This window comes from Canis lupus, chromosome 35, assembly GCF_011100685.1.
Source record: "Canis lupus familiaris isolate Mischka breed German Shepherd chromosome 35, alternate assembly UU_Cfam_GSD_1.0, whole genome shotgun sequence".
NCBI lineage: Eukaryota > Metazoa > Chordata > Mammalia > Carnivora > Canidae > Canis > Canis lupus.
In genome coordinates, this window is record NC_049256.1 from 6,797,383 (window position 1) to 6,817,466 (window position 20,084).

Here is a 20,084-nt window from a genome sequence, read left to right on the forward strand (position 1 = left end):
AAATAAATATATATATATATTTTTTTACTAAATTACAGTATAACATTTTAGCTTTAATGTGTATTAAAGACTTCCTTAATGGGTAAAATTGAAAAACATTTATTTGATATAGAATCTGGCATCAATTTCCCAGAAAATCTGAGTATCTTAGGAAAAGAACTTTGAGTGATTGGCATTGTGATTATGACAATTGATTTATAAATCAATATATATATATATATATATATATAAATTGATTTATATTTAGGGAGAGGAAATTGGAAAGGCAAAGAAGTTCTTACAAGCCAAGCATTCTACCTGCTTTATTATAAAAAATAATTGCTTAGCTGGTCACTGGACGCAAGTAATAAAATGCTCTATGGCCATGTTACATTTATTCTGGCGTTTGTTTTTGATATAAGTGAGTTTAATATAGGCCTTTAATACAGGCCTAAGATGATTAAAGCGCAACTCAACAGATATTTTTAAAATAACTTTTTCTTATAATAATTCAACTCTTTCAAATAAGACAGTTCAATTAAAAATGTAATATCTGTTTAGAAAGCTTAGAAATATAAAAATAGAAAATAAGGACAAGGGATTAAATCTATTAAATCTTGTTTAGTTCCTAAATGTAGTATGCATGTATTTATAGGTAGGTCATATATTTACATAGCTAAGATCATATCATACATATAATTTTATGTCCTATTTATCGCTTTATAAGTATATGGTTATATCATTAAAACTCTGAGACTATTATACTTTATGAGTGCATAATATTTTATTGTATAGTTCTATAATTTACTTAATCACTCCCTTGTTGGGGGATGTTTATATTGTTTCTAATTTTTTTGTATTATAAATCATACTGCAGTGAAACTTCTTTGTGTTTAACTTCTGCCTTCATTTACATTATTTTCTTGTGATATATTCCTAGAAGGGTAATTACCCTGTCAAAGGGTATGAACAGTTTTAAATCTCCTGGTAGTGCTGAATTGCTTTCTAGAAAGGTTGCACCAATAACACTCTCACAAGTAATGGAGAGAGCTGCCTTTTTAGAGACATTTGTATTGTTGGTGTTGTTGTTGTGTTCATACTACTCAGCAGGAACATAAGCACACTCTTGTCTTGCCCTTTTATGAGTAAAGGTCTATGGAAGTGGGCCATGTCCCCACCATATTTCAGTGGAGTAAAATGTACAGATTGTATGTTGACTAAGCCACGATCCATATTTCTTGGTAGAAAGTATTTAAGCACTGCATCTGGAGGTTAATGGAATGTGCCTCATCTTTTTTTGTGTGGTCGTGACCATATGTGGGTCATGTTTGCTTACAATGGCCCTTTCCTGTAAGCTAATTGTGCTTTGAAATGACCAGTCCAGCAGACTTAATGCACTGCTTAGTTTCTTTTACATACAAGACTGAGGGACATTAAAAGGAAAGACTGTTTTAACCATTACAAAATTCATTCATTCTGACAACAAATACTTACTTGGTGTTTTGCTAGTTCTAGTCACTTGAGCTAGATTTATAGTGGTGAAGAAAGCTTACTGTGTTCTCATGTGGCCTGTTGAACAACTTAAAGCATCCAAATACAATCTGTGACCATATAACAAGATGCCTTACATATCTTTTTAATTTTTATTTATTTATTAATTGAACTTAATTTTTAAAATAAGAATTATGTATTTAAGATAATATAGTAATTTGATACACATTTATATGAAATGATTTCTACAAACTAATTCACAGTCATCTCACATAGTTACCATTTTTTTGGTATCTAATGACAAAAAAAATCTGAAATCTTTACTTTCCATGAATTTCTGATAGTACAGTAGTATAAACTGTAGTTGTTATCATGCTGTACATTAGATCTCTTGACTTCTTCATCTCACAAACTGCAACTTTGTGACTTTTGACTAACATCTCTCCATTCCCCCCTCCTCTGCATCACTGGTAACTACCTTTCTACTTTTCATGCTTCTGTGTACTTGATTCTTTTAGATTCCTCATTATAGGTGAGATCTTAACTGAATTCAAGATTAGAACAAATTTGTACCTGGGAATTAGGCCAATGGATTATCACCTCTGACTGATTGATTGGCTGCATATCGTTGGGAATATAGTTAATCTGTGACTTAGCTTCTTTATGACTGTTGGACTTAATGATTTCTTTAGTCCTTTCTAGTTTTCAAATTGTTAAAATTTTTCTGAAGATTGAATATCTGTTTCTAAGCTGAAATCCATATACTATTTTAGAAGCTAGTTTGTATCCTAAAATACAATCTTAGGAATCAGTTTGATTGTTTAGAGAATGGAATTCTCATTTTTCTTATATGAGGGTCTAAATCTGCCCTGTCCAATATGGTATCTAGTCATATGTGGTCAACTTCAATTAAAATTAAGTAAAATAGAATGAAAAATGAAATTCCTTAATTGCACTGGCCACATTTCCAATACTTAGTAACCATATGTAGCTGGTTCTACCACATTTGACAGTGTGGATATAGGATATTTCTGTCATTGCAGAAAGTTCTGTTGGGTGACACAGACCATTGTTTTTTGGTCAGAATAAGTTGTGTTTTAGTATAGAGAATTGTATAACATTTGTATCAAAAGAGCTAAAAAAAAAGTGGTCTAGTATCTATTTAAGATGTACTGCTTTTGGTACGCTAGGACTTCTCTTTCCCCTCATTTAGTTCCAATGTCAATTATCAAGAAATTTTTTCTGTTCTAGTTGGAACATAGAGCTATGTACATTGATTTTGACACTTGAAGAAAATGAGCTTTAGCCGCACTTCTGTAAGGACTTCACAGAGTTAAAAATGTTAAAATGTCACTATGTAATTTTGCTTAAAAAAGTTGTTTTTACAAAGTTTCAGTTTGGGATGATAAAAACGATCCAGGCATAGATGGTGATGATGTTGCACAACAATGTGAATGTACCAAATGCAACTGAACTGTACACTTAAGAATGACAAACTTTATGTTATGTATATTTTAACTGCACAAAAACCAATTTGCTCTGATTAGAAGGAAAATGAGCATCTGGGTAGTATCAAAGTGGCGTTGAATGTACTGTCCTTATACTTCAGGAGGAGGAGTAGAGGTTTTAATCTGTCACATCTGTCCCAGGCTGGATTCACCAGGAAGCAAATTCTGAGATGAAGATTGGGATGCAAGATTCATGCTCTTCCAACTGAGCCAGCCAGGCACCCCTAGGTAAGGCTGTCTTGAAAAAAGGCAGAGTCCTGAGGAGTATCTGGGTGGATGAGTCCTTCCTTCCCTACCGCAGGTTTGGGCAGTGCAGCACAGTTACTCCTGGTTGTATCAACATCAAGCCAGAAGTCTGTTTCCTAATAATCCACATTTCTGGACTATGTAAATAGAGGACCAGAGAGTAAGAGAAAAGGGCTCTTGTGGTGTTGGGTGAATCCAAGAAAGTCACCAGCTGAGGGCTCTGGTGGCCGGTGCAAATAAATATATTGATCCGAATACTACTTAGTACCAGATAATCTATCTTCCTTGTACATTCTCAATGTTAACCTATTTTAACAAGAGTGCTTTACATTTTATGAAATAATTTCACACGTGCATTACTAATTCCAGTAATACCTCCTCCAGTACACACAATTATTAGCTACAGCTACCAGTGACCAAGAACATAAGAAAGGGCATGCTCCACTCAGATTTTTCATTTCTTTTCTGGTTTGAGTTAATTGTTTGTAATTGTTTATTTTTTCTTATAAACACAAAGTTACATCATAGCTATAAGTAAATGTCCTTTAGAGTGACATAATAATTTTTTATTTCTTATGATCTTTTATTAGTCAAAGTAGCTTGAAATACTGTATGTTTGTATAACTTGGAATGACCAAAGAAGGAAGGAAAATATGATGGAGTGAATTAGCCCATATTGTACAGTGAGAGAAACCACCCTCTTATCTTCCCAGGTACCATCATCAACAAACAAAGCAGTGAGCACTTTTTATAGGGCCCTGAGGCACTCAGTCTAAAGCCAGTAGAGTGATTTTGCCTCTTTCTGACTTTTATGGGGAAATGTATCAAAAGAAAGTCAGCACAAACTTACCTGAATAGCCTTTTAAAAAGAGTCTTGGCCTCTTGCAGACATCTCAAAATGTCCTTGTAAGTAATAAAGGAAAAAAGTTCATTGCATTTTTTAGTAGTGTTGACTATCTCTGGCATATTATTTTTAAGTCATGATAGGGTGAGAGGTACATAGAGTTCTTTATATATTTAATACATGACATTTTTATATTCATTTTATAGAACTAAAGCTTTGTACCACTGGCTAAAGAAACTCTTATTTATACCTTTGTTTTTGTGTCCTTTTTGCCTCCATCTTATTTCTCTTTTTCAGTGGCATAGAGTGGAAACATCATGGGATTTTAAAGTTAGAAGACAAGGATCTGATCCCCTATTTGCTACTTTATCCATGGGAATTGAGTTATGTAATTTGTGAACCAATATTTCTTTTTCTGTGAGTTGTGGCTAATAACTGTGTGTACTGGAGGAGGTATTACTGGAATTAATAATGCACATGTGAAATTATTTCATAAAATGTAAAGCACTCTTATTAAAGTAGGTTAAAATTGAGAATGTATAAGGAACATAGATTATCTGGTACTAGGTAGTATTCGGATCAATATATTTATTTGCACCAGCCACCAGAGCCCTCGGCTGGTGACTTTCTTGGATTCTTACAGAATGTATGTTAATTTTTAATTATTTCTTTATTTTTAAAAATCAATAACCTTTGAGTCTATCTAGAAAAATCTTCTAGTGACTGCTCTCTGCTGTTAGGTTGTTCATGGATAACAGGTCACCAATTAATGTACTTCTCTTTGGCTAACTCCTGACTTTCCAGTGGCCACATCAATCAATCATCATTATTCCTCTAGTGTTTCCCTCTACATTCTGATCTTACACTTTCTCTGAATCAGTTTCCGTTTTCCTTTTCAAATTTCTCATGTTCTTTGAATTTTTATTTTCTACAAATTACTCTTAAATAGATTCCTCTTAATTTCTGGCATAGTGCCCTCCTCTGACCCTACTAATATTCATAACTTTTCATACTAAACTATAGCATTCCTCTTTGAAAAAAAATTACATTTACCTGGTGAATGTTGAGATCATACATAATATTTTTCTTTATAAATCTAAAGCTTTCCTTGGGAGATTAGGACCATCTTTTAAAAGTTCCCTTAGCTTACCTTCCTTCAGTTTCAGAAGTTTTAAATGTTTTTATTCTCTCTTTAGTTAGTATCTCCTTCATTTTGATTCATGTCTTCACCCATGATAATCTGATTGTTTCCTCACTTAGCCATGGAAATTGCCCTGTTGTTGGTCATTCTGTCAAATAGTTCTTTTCTTTGCCCCCTGCCTAACCTCTTTGTTACGTTTTATCCTATTGACCAATTCTTTCCCCATCCTTTTCTGTTTTTCCTCTTTCACCTCTTTCCTGTTCTTTCATCCAGTATCAGGTGTAGTGCTTGACTCTGGGTATATGAAGATTTACATAAGAGAGAGATGTGTGTATTCTGCTCTCAAGAACTGCATGGTCTAACAACAAGATAGACAAATAGTAATAATACTGCATGCTAAGGATTGCACATACAGTGGGTTCAGAAAAGATCTTGGTTGCCATCTAGAAACTCTCTGCCCTTAGGTTCTGTGATATTGTACGCTTTAGTCTCTTCTGGCTTACTCTTTATATATACCCTTTCCTTAAATAGGGTAGCTTCCAAGAATTTGGTCTTTTGCCCATTTTTACTTTTGCTCTCACCTGCTCATGGACTATCGTATGCTCTTATAATGTTAACTCTCACCTCAATACACATAATTTTCAAGGCCTGCATTTGTAGCACTAATCTCTCACCCCATTTTCAAATCCATACCTCAGACTGATCCTTAGAAATTCTAACATGACTCTGATCAGCCATATTTAGCTTTAACCTGTCCAAAGCTGTTTCCCTCTCCAACCACAAAAACACACATGAAAATCATTTGAACAGACAAACAAAATTCATCCTGTGTTTCCTGTATCAGTGAATAACTACCGTTTTTCTGTTATCTGGCCTCTAGAAGTCTCTGAGTTGTTTTAACTCTTGATTCATCTTTTATGTATTAGGCCTTGAGTTAAGTATATAACGAACAGGATCTAGTTTAATTCTTTTACTATGAGGTAGGTATTGTTTTTTACAGTTTTCTACATGAGAAACTTAAGAGTCAGAAAGTTCAAACCAGGGGCCCAAGGGTAATACACAGTGCCTGAAGGGCTGACTTAGGGTCACAGCCACGTGGGTGTCTCTGCAGAGTGTGGTCTTTCGCCCTTTGTATTCTATTGACTCTTGTCACAGTTGGTCTCATTGTGTCTTCTGTACTATTATCGGCACATTTAATATCCATATACTTTTGTTACTTTTAGTGGCTCTATAATCTGCATATTTTGTGACTAGGAAGATATTAATAGTTTGGAAGAATTTCTCAGTTAATGAAGTTGAAACAGGGCTCAGCAAACTTTTTCTGTAAAGGATAGAATAATACATGTTTCAGGTCTTCGTGAGCCATATGTTTTCTGTGGCAACTATTTAGCTTTGCCTTCATGGTAGAGAAGCTATTGCAGACTATATGTAAATGAATGTGTTTCATATTGCTGCATTCCAGCATAACTGTATTTACAAAAACAGAACATGGGCAGGTTTGGCCTACCAGTTTTTGGTTAAATAGCATTTTGTTCCCACTATCTAAACTAGTGGGTTTTATTTGATTTATCAGTTTATTCATTCATTTAAAATGCATTTATATATAATTTAAATTGCTCAGGTAAGAGAAATTAAGAGAGCTAATTAAAGAGATGTAATTTGTATTTAATAGTCTGGGAGCTCTTGATTGTATTGTATTCAGTATTTAAGTTGGTCAGGGTTCTGAACTTTGTCCATGGGGAAGTATATGAGTTTATGCAAGTTGCATGATCTCTCTGAGTCTTAGTTTCTTTGTAAAGGGGTAGGAATAACACTTAACCTCGCAGGGTTGCTGAAAATGGAACAATAGAAGTATGACTGCCATTGGTGGTGTCATTTTCCTGGGTCTCCTGTGTTTTCCACTTGAACTGTTTCTTTGTTTTTTTTAATTAAAGATTTTATTTATTTATTTATTATTTATTTGAGAGAGACAGAGTGTGTGTAAGCACAAGAGTGGGAGAGGGGGAGGAGGAGGGACAAAAGGAGAGGGAGAAACAGACTGCCTGCTGGGCAGGGCGCCTGATGCCCAATGTGGGGCTTGATCCCAGGACCTGGAGATCATGACTGGAGCTGAAGGCAGCTGCTTAACTGACTGAGCCTGGAACTGTTTCTTAGAAATTTGAGAAAAAAAAAAAAAAATTGAGAGAGACAAAAGAAGGACATCTCCTTCTGAGAGGGAAGTCGTAAAGCTATCATAATCATTATTCTCTCACTGTAATAGGTGACAATAGAAAAAACAAAAAAGCCAAATAGGGCAGCCCGGATGGCTCAGGGGTTTAGTGCCGCCTTCAGCCTAGGGCCTGATCCTGGAGACCCAGGATCGAGTCCCACGTCAGGCTCCCTGCATGGAGCCTGCTTCTCCCTCTGCCTGTGTCTCTGCCCCCTGCCCCCATGAATAAATAAATAAAAAAATAAGAAAAATAAAATCTCCTTTAAAAAAAAACAAACCAAATAAATGTCTTGAGTGGGGAGAAGTGACAGTGGGGAATATATGCCAGGGCTGCACAGATAGATAAAAAGTCTGGAAAAGAGGACAAGAACATTAACCTTTCCTCCGCAAGCTAAAGGTAGGGTGAGGAGAACAAAAAGGCATGAGGAAGTTGGGGCACATATGTGGGCACATATGGGGGAACAGGACCTAGAAGTGGGTTTGGATGTGTGAAGGGCTGGGAACCAAGAAGGAAAAGATAGCACTCCATGAACCACTGCACCAATAGAATGTTTCCAGAAGAATTCTGACCTTTGCATAACAGCATATACTTTTGGAGGAAAAGAGATGCTTTCTTGTGTCTTGGTAAGGGTGCTGAGCTAGATATTTGACAACCTAACAGTGTGACTGTGTGCTAAGATGTATAAGGTGGCATATGCATATTTAAAATCTCATCGACAATCCACTGAACACCGTATATGGGAAGACAGATTTCCACTGAAGTTCAGCCAAAAATGCTTTTTGAAACAACTGACAAAATAGTGCCATAGATGAATAAATCCAGGGGAGTTCCTGGTATCTTCTCATGATGGCAGTCTCCTGCAAAGGTGCTATGCGCAGGCTTCTAATAAGCAATCACACACACGATAACTTGTAGCTAGATATTTTCAGTTACACTTTTGAATTAGATGCACCTTGATGCCTGGGTACTACTCAGTATGCTTTTGATGTCACTTGGAACAATAGAATTCTCTCCTAAGGCAGCTTACTATCGTGAAGGTATATATTTTCGTAGTATGATTATTGGGCCTTGAAGTAGAATAACTACATGGTTGTATGCTTTAAAGTAGCCCAACAGATAAAAAAAATTCCAATTTTTAAAGATATTACTTATTTATTTGACAGAGAGAGAGAGAGGGAGAACATGAGCACTCACGCACCAGAGGAAGGCACTGTAGTCAGAGGCAGAGGGAGATGCAGGCTCCCCGCTGAGCAAAGAGCCTGATGGGAGGCTGGATCCCAGGACCCTAGGATCATGACCTGAGCCGAAGGCAGATGCTTAACTGACTGAGCCACCCAGGTGCCCCAAATTCTAGACATGTTTTTAAAAAAGATTCGGTCAGTACTCTGTCTTCTGGCTGCTTTGTATCCCTTCCCAAGTAAGTGTAGCCCCATTCCTGGTTTAATATAGGTGCATATTAGAAGCTTGCTCTTTTACAAAACAAAAATATAATGGTGGGATACTGCACTGGTATTTAGTTTAAATGACATGACCAGATGTGAGGATAGAAAAGATTTGTGTTTATAAAAATAACTTCAGCTGTCCATTGGTATAGTCTATAATATTTAATATTATGCTTTGTGTAATAGTTCCTTAAGTTGTTCTTTCTTAATTTCTTTCTTTCTTTTTAAGATTTTAAGATATTTATTTATTTGAGAGAGAGAATTTACAAGCATGAGGGAGGGGCAGAGGGAGAGGGACAAGCAGACTCCCCTCTGAAAGGGAAACCCGATGCAGCTAGATCTCAGGACCCTGGGATCATGACCAGAGCTGAAGGTGGATGCTTAATTGACTGAGCCACCCTGGCACCCCAATATTTAATATTTTTATAAATATTAAATAAAAATAACCATCACCCAAAGTGGTATATTTTATTTGAAATATCAAAAAAAGTTAATGTAACAAATTGTAGTAGCAGTTTTGTAAATTATATAATAACATTTTGTAATACAGTGGAATAACCAGGAAGTCTATGTGTCAAAGTTAAGCAAGTTTTGAGGTTAGGAGAATGATGGGCAGAAACCTGCAGGATGTCTGTTTTAAATATCCTGTCTTCTGCTGTATATAGTCATGTACTTCCTTTCATTAATGAGACATTGTTAGGGTTAACCAAGCCTTGTCTTTTAGACGATCCCTCTAAACCTTTTGGTTCTAGAATATAGTTCAAATAAAAGCAAATTGTCACACAAAGTTTTATTGAACATGAGGGATTCAGGACATGACATGACACGATAAAGGAAGTTGTCTTCAAACCCATGAAGAATAGCTAGAAAGTAGGGATCTAACATGATTTTAAGGTTCTTTTGATGTAGAGCAGTACCTATTAAGCCTCAGTCAGCAGATTTCCTTAATGGGGTCTTTGGTCTGTGTGGAAGAGGTAGTAGGGGAAACACGTCATTAGGACAGTGGGGAGCAGGTTGGAAACACAGGACATACTTATCTTTTACAGAGTGAAGCTTGACTTGTGTTTTGCATGTGTGCTCTTTCCAGAATCTGTGAGAGGAGTTGCAATGGTTTGCTCAGCTCTCAGGAGAGTTGCCCATATGCATGTTTACCTGGTGAGGAAAGCCAGTAGTGTCTCCAAAGGCCATCATCATCATCAGGCCTTGGGCTCGAGACCTGCTGCTTCAGAGTTTGCTGCCCGAAGAGCTCCAGGCAGTGTGGTAGAGCTGCTGGGCAAATCTTACCCTCAGGACGACTATAGCAACCTGTCCCAGAAGGTCCTCTCCAGGGTTGGCAGGAATCTGCACAACCAGCAGCATCATCCTCTTTGGCTGATCAAAGAGAGGGTGAAGGAGCACTTCTACAAGCAGTATGTGGGCCGCTTTGGGACGCCAATGTTCTCGGTCTATGATGACCTCTCTCCGGTCGTCACCACCTGGCAGAACTTTGACAGCCTGCTCATCCCGCCTGACCATCCTAGCCGGAAGAAGGGAGACAACTATTACCTAAATGGGAATCACATGCTGCGAGCGCACACGTCTGCACACCAGTGGGACCTGCTGCATGCTGGGCTGGATGCTTTCCTGGTAGTGGGCGATGTCTACCGGCGCGACCAGATTGACTCCCAGCACTACCCAGTGTTCCACCAGCTGGAGGGCGTCCGACTCTTCTCTAAGCACGAGGTGAGTCTTGAGACATTTCTTATCATTGATAGACAGCATGGACATTCTTGTTGAGGTCACTAAACTTTATCTCAGTGAAACCAGTTTAGCTCAGTGAAACGAGACCTCATTTTGCATTTGTGAATTATACATCCTTCATGGTTTCCTTTATACAGGCCGAGACTTTATATATATATATATTTAAAGATTTTATTTATTCATTCATAGAGACACAGGGAGAGAGAGAGGCAGAGACACAGGCAGAGGGAGAAGCAGGCTCCATGCAGGGAGCCCGACGTGGGACTCAATCCCGGGTCTCCAGGATCACACCCCGGGCTGCAGGCAGCGCTAAACCGCTGCACCACCGGGGCTGCCCAAGACTCAATATTTTTTGATTGATTTGTTGTATTAGTACCTACAGAAATTAGTGGTCCTTTGTTTTCCCTCGTCTGCCCTTATTCTTTCAGTCTTGAGACCTGCCTTTCTCTGGGTTCCTTCATGTGAATGAATAGTCAGGGGCTCAAATTTATCCTCAGTCCAGGATGGTTAAGATAAAATGCTGAAACCTACAGTTGGATAATTCCACTTCTCAGTTTGTAAATGTTAATTAGGTATTCATATTATTAGAGAACAGTGAATTTCTTACACAGGAGAGGGGACTGGCAGTTTATTGGCTTAGATTGGAAACTATGTTCTTGTTCCCAAGCTCTTACATTAGCCTTCCCTTTCTTATACCTGTAGATGCGTGACATTTTTTCCATTGTCAGATGTCTTAGTTTCTATTCCTGAAGTGTATCTTTAGATGCTTTGAGGTTTTTGATCAGGAAATCTGACATTCTTGTTATTCTCAAAAGCACCCAACACCTTTGTTTGCTGATATAATATACCGATTTCCTTTTTTTTTTTTTTTTTTTTGGCAAATTATGAAAATCCCTAAAAGCTTGAGTCTGTTTCCTAAAATCCTGTAGTACTACTTGTCTTTCATTCATATATTTTTAAATCTGTGTTTTTATATAAGAAACAAATGGAATGAAATGAAACACAGGAAATGTTTCATTTCAATTTACTCCTTTTGCACTTCTAAACATGCTCTTGGAAACAGGAGGAACAATTATCATCACAAAACTCCTTCCTGTGAACAGAAGCTAAATGGACTGTTGGGCATGGAAAAGTATAGTATATGATCCCTAGACTAAGAAGTAACCATTGTTTTGTTGTATTAAATGAGTCACACCATATGAGCCTACTGTGTACCTCAGGTTTTCCTGTGAATCCATGATACTCCAGCAGTAGGGTAGCTTTACACAAGAAGGATCACAGAGCTGCTTAAATGAGAATTCTTACTACTTAGAATAGCTGACTTTTCTAAATTAGAATTAATATTATTAATAAGGGTATGGGCTTATTAGAAAATGAAAAGGAAATGAACACAGACAAGTTAAAGTCTAAGAAATATGACCAAGTGATAGAATGTCACCTACAATTAATGTGCTGGAGGAGATGTATGCTAGTAATAGGGTGTCTGGGTCACAGTGGCTGGCAGGTGCTCAGCCTAGTTTACCTCGTTACAAACAAATTCATAATCATAGTAGAAGATTTTAAATGACTTTAATCAAAAACCAATAAATTAAGACACCAAAATGAGTAAAGATATAGACAATCTGAAAACATGTATAACAGGCTTGAGTTATGTTTATTTTTAAAATTCTGTAACTAAAATAAAATGAAATCCTGTAACTATACATACAAATGGCAAATTCTATACTCAGAGCTATGCAGTCATATGGGATACCTAAAATAAGTTGTTCATGTACTAGTTGACAGCTGAAGTCTAAACAAATGTCAAAGAATCAATAACACAAATAGAACTGTGCTTGACTACAATGTAGTTTATTTATATAGAAAGCAGGAGGAGAGGACAATAAAATTTTTTCATATCTTCAGACATTTAAAAATTCATCATTACAAGGTGCCTGGGTGGCTCACTGGTTGAGCGTCTGCCTTTGGCTCAGAGCATGATCCTGGGGTCCTGGGATCGAGTCCCACATCAGACTCCCTGCAGGAAGCCTGCTTTTCCTTGCCTATGTCTGTGCCTTTCTCTCGGTGTCTTTCATGAATAAATAAAATCTTTAAAAAAATAAAAACTTACAGTTATAAAGTCATGGGATAAAGAGAAATATTACAGTAAATTGCAAATTACTTAGGATTAGCCAGCAATGAAAATACTGTCTTCAGACTACTCAGGTGTGCAGGAAAATAGTCACTTTACTTTGAAGAGACTTGGTAGACCCTACTTAAATTGTGTGATCTATATTTAACATTAATAAAGCAAAATGTGTTGGATGTAGCTAAAGAGATACTTGTAGTTCATTTAGTTTTAAATATTTTTAGGAAAATCTTAAAACCCTGAAAAATCAATGAATTAAGTGTCATCTTAAGATGCTAAAGCAAACAACATTGTTCTAAAAAAGTAGAAGGGAAGTGGGTTGTAAAGTTTTTAATAGTCCCAAATCTTACAAAACAGATACAGTGCCTGGAATAGTAAAGCCCATCTCCAGCACAACTGGGTGACAAGGTCTCCCTAAGATCTTCACAAATGGTGGGAACTCTAAACTGCCAGCTAGAAGACCTGCATGGTGTCAGAAACTGGGCCCATAGAGACCTCACCAGTGGGCACAGAGTCTCTCAGAGAAAAAAACTTTGGACAATCAAATTTACTAGTTGGCTTTTGACATTTAGTACTGGTAATAATATTGTTCATTAGTGACCACCAACATCACAAAAAGAGGAGCCAGGGCCAGACTTTTAGGTCTCCTGATGGAAGAACACAATGCCAACTATAAAATCTTGCCAAAAAATTTGGACCTGAACCTGATCAAATCTCTAGATCCAGCTCCAAATTTATAGGAAGTACAGAGGGCACAGAAACATGTTAAACTATGCCATGGAGAACTAATAAGCAAAATCTGGCCTGTAGGAAATGTGACAGCAGTGATGCAATGCACGGCAATGTGCTGTGATGTGATGTGTATAATGAAATAAACAGAAGAATCAAAAGGAAGACCTTAGAAATGTTTAAGCAGTAGTGCTTAGAAATGTTTAAGCCATCATATTCAAGCACGTTATCAGGGGACTTCTTTTGTAGAATAGCATATAAACTGGTTCTTCATTACTCCTGGTGAGTTGCATGTGTTCAGTTTGTGTGGTAGTCATGCACAGTAGGACCGTGTCTCATCTGAGACAGATTGGAAATCTTAAACTGTTCCTTCAACATAGACCATTTGACAAGCACTGCTCTACAGGACAAATGATTCAATTTTGTCAAATAAGTTGCAAGAAAAATAAAAGGGAAATATACCTATAGATTAAAAGAAAGATTAAGAAATCACGATGCATAGATCCTTTCAAGAGAAAACATCTTTAAGGAAAAAATCATTTGAGACCATTGGGAATTTGGGTGTTAACTGAATGAATTTAAGGAGTTCTTTAATTTTTTAAGATAAGATAGTGGTATTATATTTTTATAAAGTCATTTTCCTTTAGATATACATCCTGAAATGAACAAGTATCTGTGATTGTCTTCAGAAAATATGGGGATTGGCATGTGGGGATGAATAGGAGAGGATTGGTTATGAAATGATAATTATTGAAGCTGGGTGTTGGATACACAAAGAATCATTGTCCTTTAGTGTGTGTTTGAAATCTTTCTGATAAAAGGTTAAAGACTGAATGCAAAACACTGGGGTCTGTCAGTCAATCAGAAAATTATTTGTTGAACACAAACTGGGGTCCAGGTCTGTAAGAAGGTATCAAACAACCATGAGATGCTCCTTGGTTTCATGTGGGAGACAACTGTTGAGATTAAAAAAAAAAAAAAAAAAAAAAAAAAACAAAACCAAACAGGAGACAGAACATATTAATCATAGAACAACACATTGTATACAGTAGAAGACTGAAACCACTTAAATCTAGGATTAATGATAGCCTCTCTTCCATCATTCTGAGATGATTTTGCATGTTTTTACCAAGTCTGAAAGATTTGTACGGTCTGTTTCAGAGAATAGAGCCCTATCAAGCTCATTTTATGAGATTAGTCATGTTAATATACAAACTAGATGAAAAAGAAAATTTTAGAAGTTTCATCTTTATGAACATAGATGATTCTCTATTTTAATGAACAGATATAGAATTATTAAATGAAATATTTGCAAATTTAATTCACTGGTATATTGTGTCTTACCACATTACTATTAATACATTTATTCCATTATATTAACTGATGTAAGAAGAAGCATGTGATCACCTCAATAGATGTAGAAAAATAATTTGACAGCATTTAATGTTTTAGACTTTAAAAACAAGCATTTGATGACATTAATGACTCATGATAAAAATTTTTAGCAGATTAGGAATAGAAGAGAACTTTCTTAAATGATGTTTGTCAAGCAGTCACAGCAAACATCATCATTAGTGGTGAGTCATTATAAACATTTCCATCAAAATTAGCAAAAAATCAGGAATACTTGCCATCACTGCTTCTGTTCATCATTATGTGGGAAGTTCTACCCTATGTAGTAAGCCAGAAAGAGAAATGGAAGGTATAGCATTGGAAAACATGAGATTAAAGCTCCTTTAGATGAGCTTTAATCATCTAAAACTGTTTTACCTAGAAACTGACTAGAATATTCAGGTCAATCATTAGAACTAATAAGTCAGTTCAGTAAAGTTGATGAATACAAAGACAATATGGAAAAATATGTTTCTTAGCCATAGGTAATAGCCAATTAGAAAACATATGGAATAAAGATTTCATTCATAGTATCAACTAAAACTTTGAAGTGCCTAGGTATGTATAGTTGTTGCAGAAGATGCTTGAGATATTTATTGATAAAATTACCAGATGTTATTAAGACATAAAAGAAGAGAAAAAGTAGAGATATACCATAATCATAGATTCATAGTTAGGAAAACAATATCATGAAGATGGCAGTTCCCCAAAATCAATGTATAAATTCAGTATAAATCTAATCAAAATATCCAATGGGTATTTTGGAGAAGTTGAAGGTCTAATCTTCAAATTCATAAGAAGAACAAATTTATGATTAGCCAGAACAATTTTTTACAAGCATTGGTATAAGGTCATGCCTTACCAAACATCAAGACTTATAATGCTCTAGTTATTAATATGGCTTATTATTGGCACAAGGTTAGTCACATAAAGAACTTTGAAAAAGCTCTCATCATATTTGTGAATTTATTATTATAAATGGAAATGATGTTACGTAAATGGGGAAGTGATGGATTCTGCATGAATTGCTCTGAGATTATTATCTGTATAGGAAAAAAATAATTGATCTTTATCTCATACCAAATGAAAATCTCAATTCTGGATGGATTCATAATCCATTTGTGAAGAGGTCTTTAAAACTCAAAGAAGAAAATATGAGAGATTATTGTTATCACCTTGGGGGTAGAGTATAATATCTCAAACTCAGACTCCCTGAGCAAAAAAAAATCCTGAATTGAAAAAATTGTTAAAGAATGATTACCTTAAGATAAGATTTCCGCCTAACAAAAGCCTTTCATAAATGATCTTAAAAGACAAGCAACAGGGGTGAAGATATTTGTGTGCATACAGCTAAGAGATTAATGTTGGTCAAATTAAAAGTCTTAGTTTGGAAAAACTCCAATAGGGAAAGTCTGTCAATACCAAGTATTGGCCAATACTTGGAGCCATGGGAATGCTGTGGTGGAGTATAAAACCACACACTTGAAATTTAACTTCCATGTAAATACTTAGATACGTTCTTGAGTGCTTTTATTAGTAGATAGATGAGAATGTTCATAGCAGTCTTAGTAGTAGTCCAAATCTGGAACAACCCATATTTCTACCAAGAATAGAACAGATAAGTAAATTGTGGTTATATTTATACGATGGTATGTGAGTCCTATCTATAAAAATGAGTAAATCACAACTATATGCATTGAATGAATGAATGTGGAAAGTAATTGTAGGCAAAGAAAGAAAGTTACGGAAGCTTACATTGTATGATTGCATTTATATAGAGTTTAGAAAATGGGCAAAATTAATCAGTATGTTACTTAGGGGTTTGTACAATGAGGAAAAATTAAGGAATGCAGGGGAAGAATGAAAAAATTTAATTGTTACCTCTGTTAGGAGCAGCAAGGGGATTGTGATCAGGTAGGGGCATGAAGGGGGCTGCAAAGTTTTTGGTACTGTTTTCTTTTCTGAAAATGGATATGGTGGTGAGCACACATGTATGTGCTTTTATTATTCTTTAAGCACATATACTATACACTCTTTATATGAATAATTTATTTAATTTTTAAATTAATAGCCTATCGTCAACATTAACAGCCTACCAGTAGATGTGATTGACCAATAAGCAAGAACTGGCCTTACCAATAAATAACAAAATGCAAAGTCAAAAAAGTAAAAGAACCTGGTATTGTTCCAAATCCATTAGAATAGCAAAAATTAATTAGCCTGACAATGGCAAGAGTCTAGAGGAACCACAAGTCTTATACCATTCTATGGGGAGTGCATATAGTTTTTACTATGTAGAGATATTTTGTATTTTTTTTTAAATTGTATGCTCTGTAATCTGGTGTTTTTTTTTCTTGAAGTATAAAGAATAAAGGACAATTGGCATTATTTGTACATTGAATACTTTATTGTAGCTAACATAGAGTACTTATGTCATTATGGATAAAATTAATACAATTTTGAGAGAAGTTATGAGTGATACCAAACTGTTTTTTAGTTTGTTTTTTTTTAAGAGAGATTGAGAGAGCAGAGCCAGGGTGCTGGGGGGCAGGGAGGGGGAAGAGGGAGAGACAAGGAATCTTAAAACAGGTTCCATGCCCAGTTCAGAGTCCCGGCAGGGGGCTTTATCTCAGGATCCTGAGATTATAACCTGAGCTGAAATCAAGAGTCAGACGCTTAACTGACTGAGCCACCCGGGTGCTAGTAAACTATATGTCTTTCTTTTTAATTTTTAAAAAATTTTATTTATTTATTCCTGAGAGACAGAGACAGAGAGAGAGAGAGAGAGAGAGAGAGAGAAGCAGGCGCCATGCAGGGTCTGATGTCAGACCTATCCTGGCTCTCCAGGATCAGGCCCTGGGCTGAAGGTGGCGCTAAACCTCTGAGCCACCTGGGCTGCCCCTACGATGTCTTTCTTAATAGATGTTTTAGAATATGCCCAAATAACAAGTGTTCTCATTGTGTACTTATGCTTTGTCTCTTTCACTTGCTCTAGCTCTTTTTCCTTCTCTCTTTCCACATCCACCCCCCCCCCCCCCCCCAGTCACACAATTTTGTTTGTTTTGGTTTTTAAATGTGTAGGTGTGTGTGAGAAAAATACATGGGAATGATAAACACCAAGATCAGAACACTGATTACCTGGTAGGGGAAGAGAAGGTGAGTGGTAGCAGGCATTATCATTGTTTGCAAATAATGGCAAATATTATGATTTTTTGGAGCCTAGAAGCATTTGGGAGACTCAAAAGTTTGAGCACCATTGTTCAATTGCTTCAAAACTAAATTTTTACTAAACATGTGAGGCATTTATTTTGCAAAGAATAAGCAAATCTCATGTGTTTGACAGACCCACCAGAGGGAGCCCATACAAATCCTCTATTTATTCTGACTTAAAAAAATTAATAAGTACCTACCTGGACCGTGCTCAAAGAAGCTCTATTTTCCTTTTGTCCCTGGAGTTGCCTTGTCCTGTTTCACCAGTTGTGCCCTGTGTATGGTTCCTGGGAATGCACTCAGTCCAGTGAGCACACCGAGGGGGCTGTGGAGGAGGTAGGAGGCTCTGCAATTCATTCTTCACTCTGGACTGTAGACTCTTTGTTTCCTCAGTGTGTCTGCATTGTCTCCATTCCCCTTCGATTACTCCCTCTGGGTCAGTTTTATCCAATTTTTCTCTTACGTACACACATGGACAAGCTGTAATATCCCCCTGATTATTTTAAGATTGTTCACAATGAGCCTTTCTTTCTTCCTATTTCTGTCTTTATTATTGTTACTAAAAAATTTCAAAATGCTCCTTTTTTTTTTTTTTTTTTTTTTTAAGTTTTAAGACTGTGTATCTAGCTTGTGTTCGTCTTCTTGGCTGGTAGTTCTCAAACTTGAGTGTATTTACAAGTCCTGGTCCATGACCAAGTTTTTGTTGATCTTACAGGATAATAATTATTGATATAAGAGCTATGTAGCAAGTTTTGTAAATGCAGACTTGTTCAGTTTAAAGGACTCTCTGCCTTGAGATGATTTCCTTGCTACTTTCTTAACTATTAAAATATTCTTTTATGGAGTGATGGTGATGGTATTTTAAAAATATGCCTTTACTTGACAAAATAAAGCATTGCCAACCTTATCTTAGTTTCTAGAATTTTTTGAGATTTTTACCAGCCTGTAAAATACAAAGTAACCTCATATTTCTAAGTAAATACACATATGTCTTGATAAATGAAGACATCATTATATTATGGAGATTTTGTAAATATTCTATAATTAATAGTGATTCATTCATATTCACACAGAAACAAAGGGGAATGTTTCTATAGAAGAGATGAGTAAAGCTATACAGGGAAGTAAGCTTTGTTATAATTTGGACTACAACATATTACTGAAATACTACTCTATTCAGAGGTCCAAATTCATAACCCGTCCCATCTCAACTGCCTTCTCTTTAAAAATAATCACCATCATTCCCCATTTTTTCTTGCAGGAGTGTGGTTATGGGGTTTCCCCCCATAGGTTGTGCTCCTTGCCTATAATTATTCAGTCCAAGTGAAGTGAATATCCTTCATTTTGAACAACCCCTTTGGCATCCTTTGTGGCTCATCCTTATTAGAAAACCACTCTCATTTATCATCAGAAAATTTCATTTTTGCTCCCTTTGATATTCTCTCCTACCTTCCAGATGGTTCATTAGAACCCTCCTGTTCTTGGGCTTCTTTTCCTGAGCTTCCCCACTGTTACTCTTGTGGTGAGCCAAAGGTAGACTCTTTATTCCTGCTTTCTACACCGAATCACTTTTCTCTCATTCAGTGAATGACAAGGTTTTATTCTCCACCATGCGGTTATTGGGTTTTCTTAATAGCCTCATGCGGAGGGGCTTTATTGAAGGCGTTTTTATTTGGCCTTGATAGATTATAGTCACCATGTTTCCCTAATCTCCTCTTTAAAATCTTTTAGGAAGGACTCCTTCTGTTAAAGACACATTTAAATTGAAATGGCTTTTCTTTTTTTAAATTCTTTTTCTCAGCCTGAGTGTTTACTTAGGTATATCTCTTGACATTGAAGCAAAAGGCAACTGGTCACAGCCAGGAGTCCACAATATATTGGATTTGAGTAATACCCCGTTATTGGAGGACAAAGTGAGGTTTGGAGAACCACTTAAAGAGAGACCAGTCTCTGTTTTCTGTGGCACAAGGCTTTTGCAGGTAATTTGTTCTTGCTGTGACAAAATAGAAACTCATAGCCTCTTA

At 36.3% G+C, this 20,084-nt stretch overlaps 1 protein-coding gene and 1 long non-coding RNA gene across 9 annotated transcripts in view; one reads left to right on the forward strand and one right to left on the reverse strand.

Annotated features, from left to right (window-relative positions):
• Positions 1-20,084, forward strand: part of FARS2 (phenylalanyl-tRNA synthetase 2, mitochondrial) — a 499,622-nt gene that overhangs the window by 114,194 nt on the left and 365,344 nt on the right. For 4 of the 8 annotated variants that reach the window (XM_038584089.1, XM_038584088.1, XM_038584092.1 and 1 more), the window contains 2 exons: positions 3,120-3,206; positions 9,949-10,583. In XM_038584089.1, the coding sequence (XP_038440017.1) occupies positions 9,969-10,583 (615 nt within the window). In that variant the 5' untranslated portion in view covers positions 3,120-3,206; positions 9,949-9,968. Of the gene's footprint in view, positions 1-3,119; positions 3,207-9,948; positions 10,584-20,084 lie in introns of those variants that run through there. The other 4 variants (XM_038584093.1, XM_038584091.1, XM_038584094.1 and 1 more) reach the window with 1 other exon arrangement.
• On the reverse strand, positions 9,637-18,501 carry LOC119867640. Its single transcript, XR_005384257.1, has 2 exons — positions 18,261-18,501; positions 9,637-10,377 (listed from the first exon to the last, which is right to left on the reverse strand). It is a non-coding gene; the product is annotated as an uncharacterized LOC119867640 (long non-coding RNA).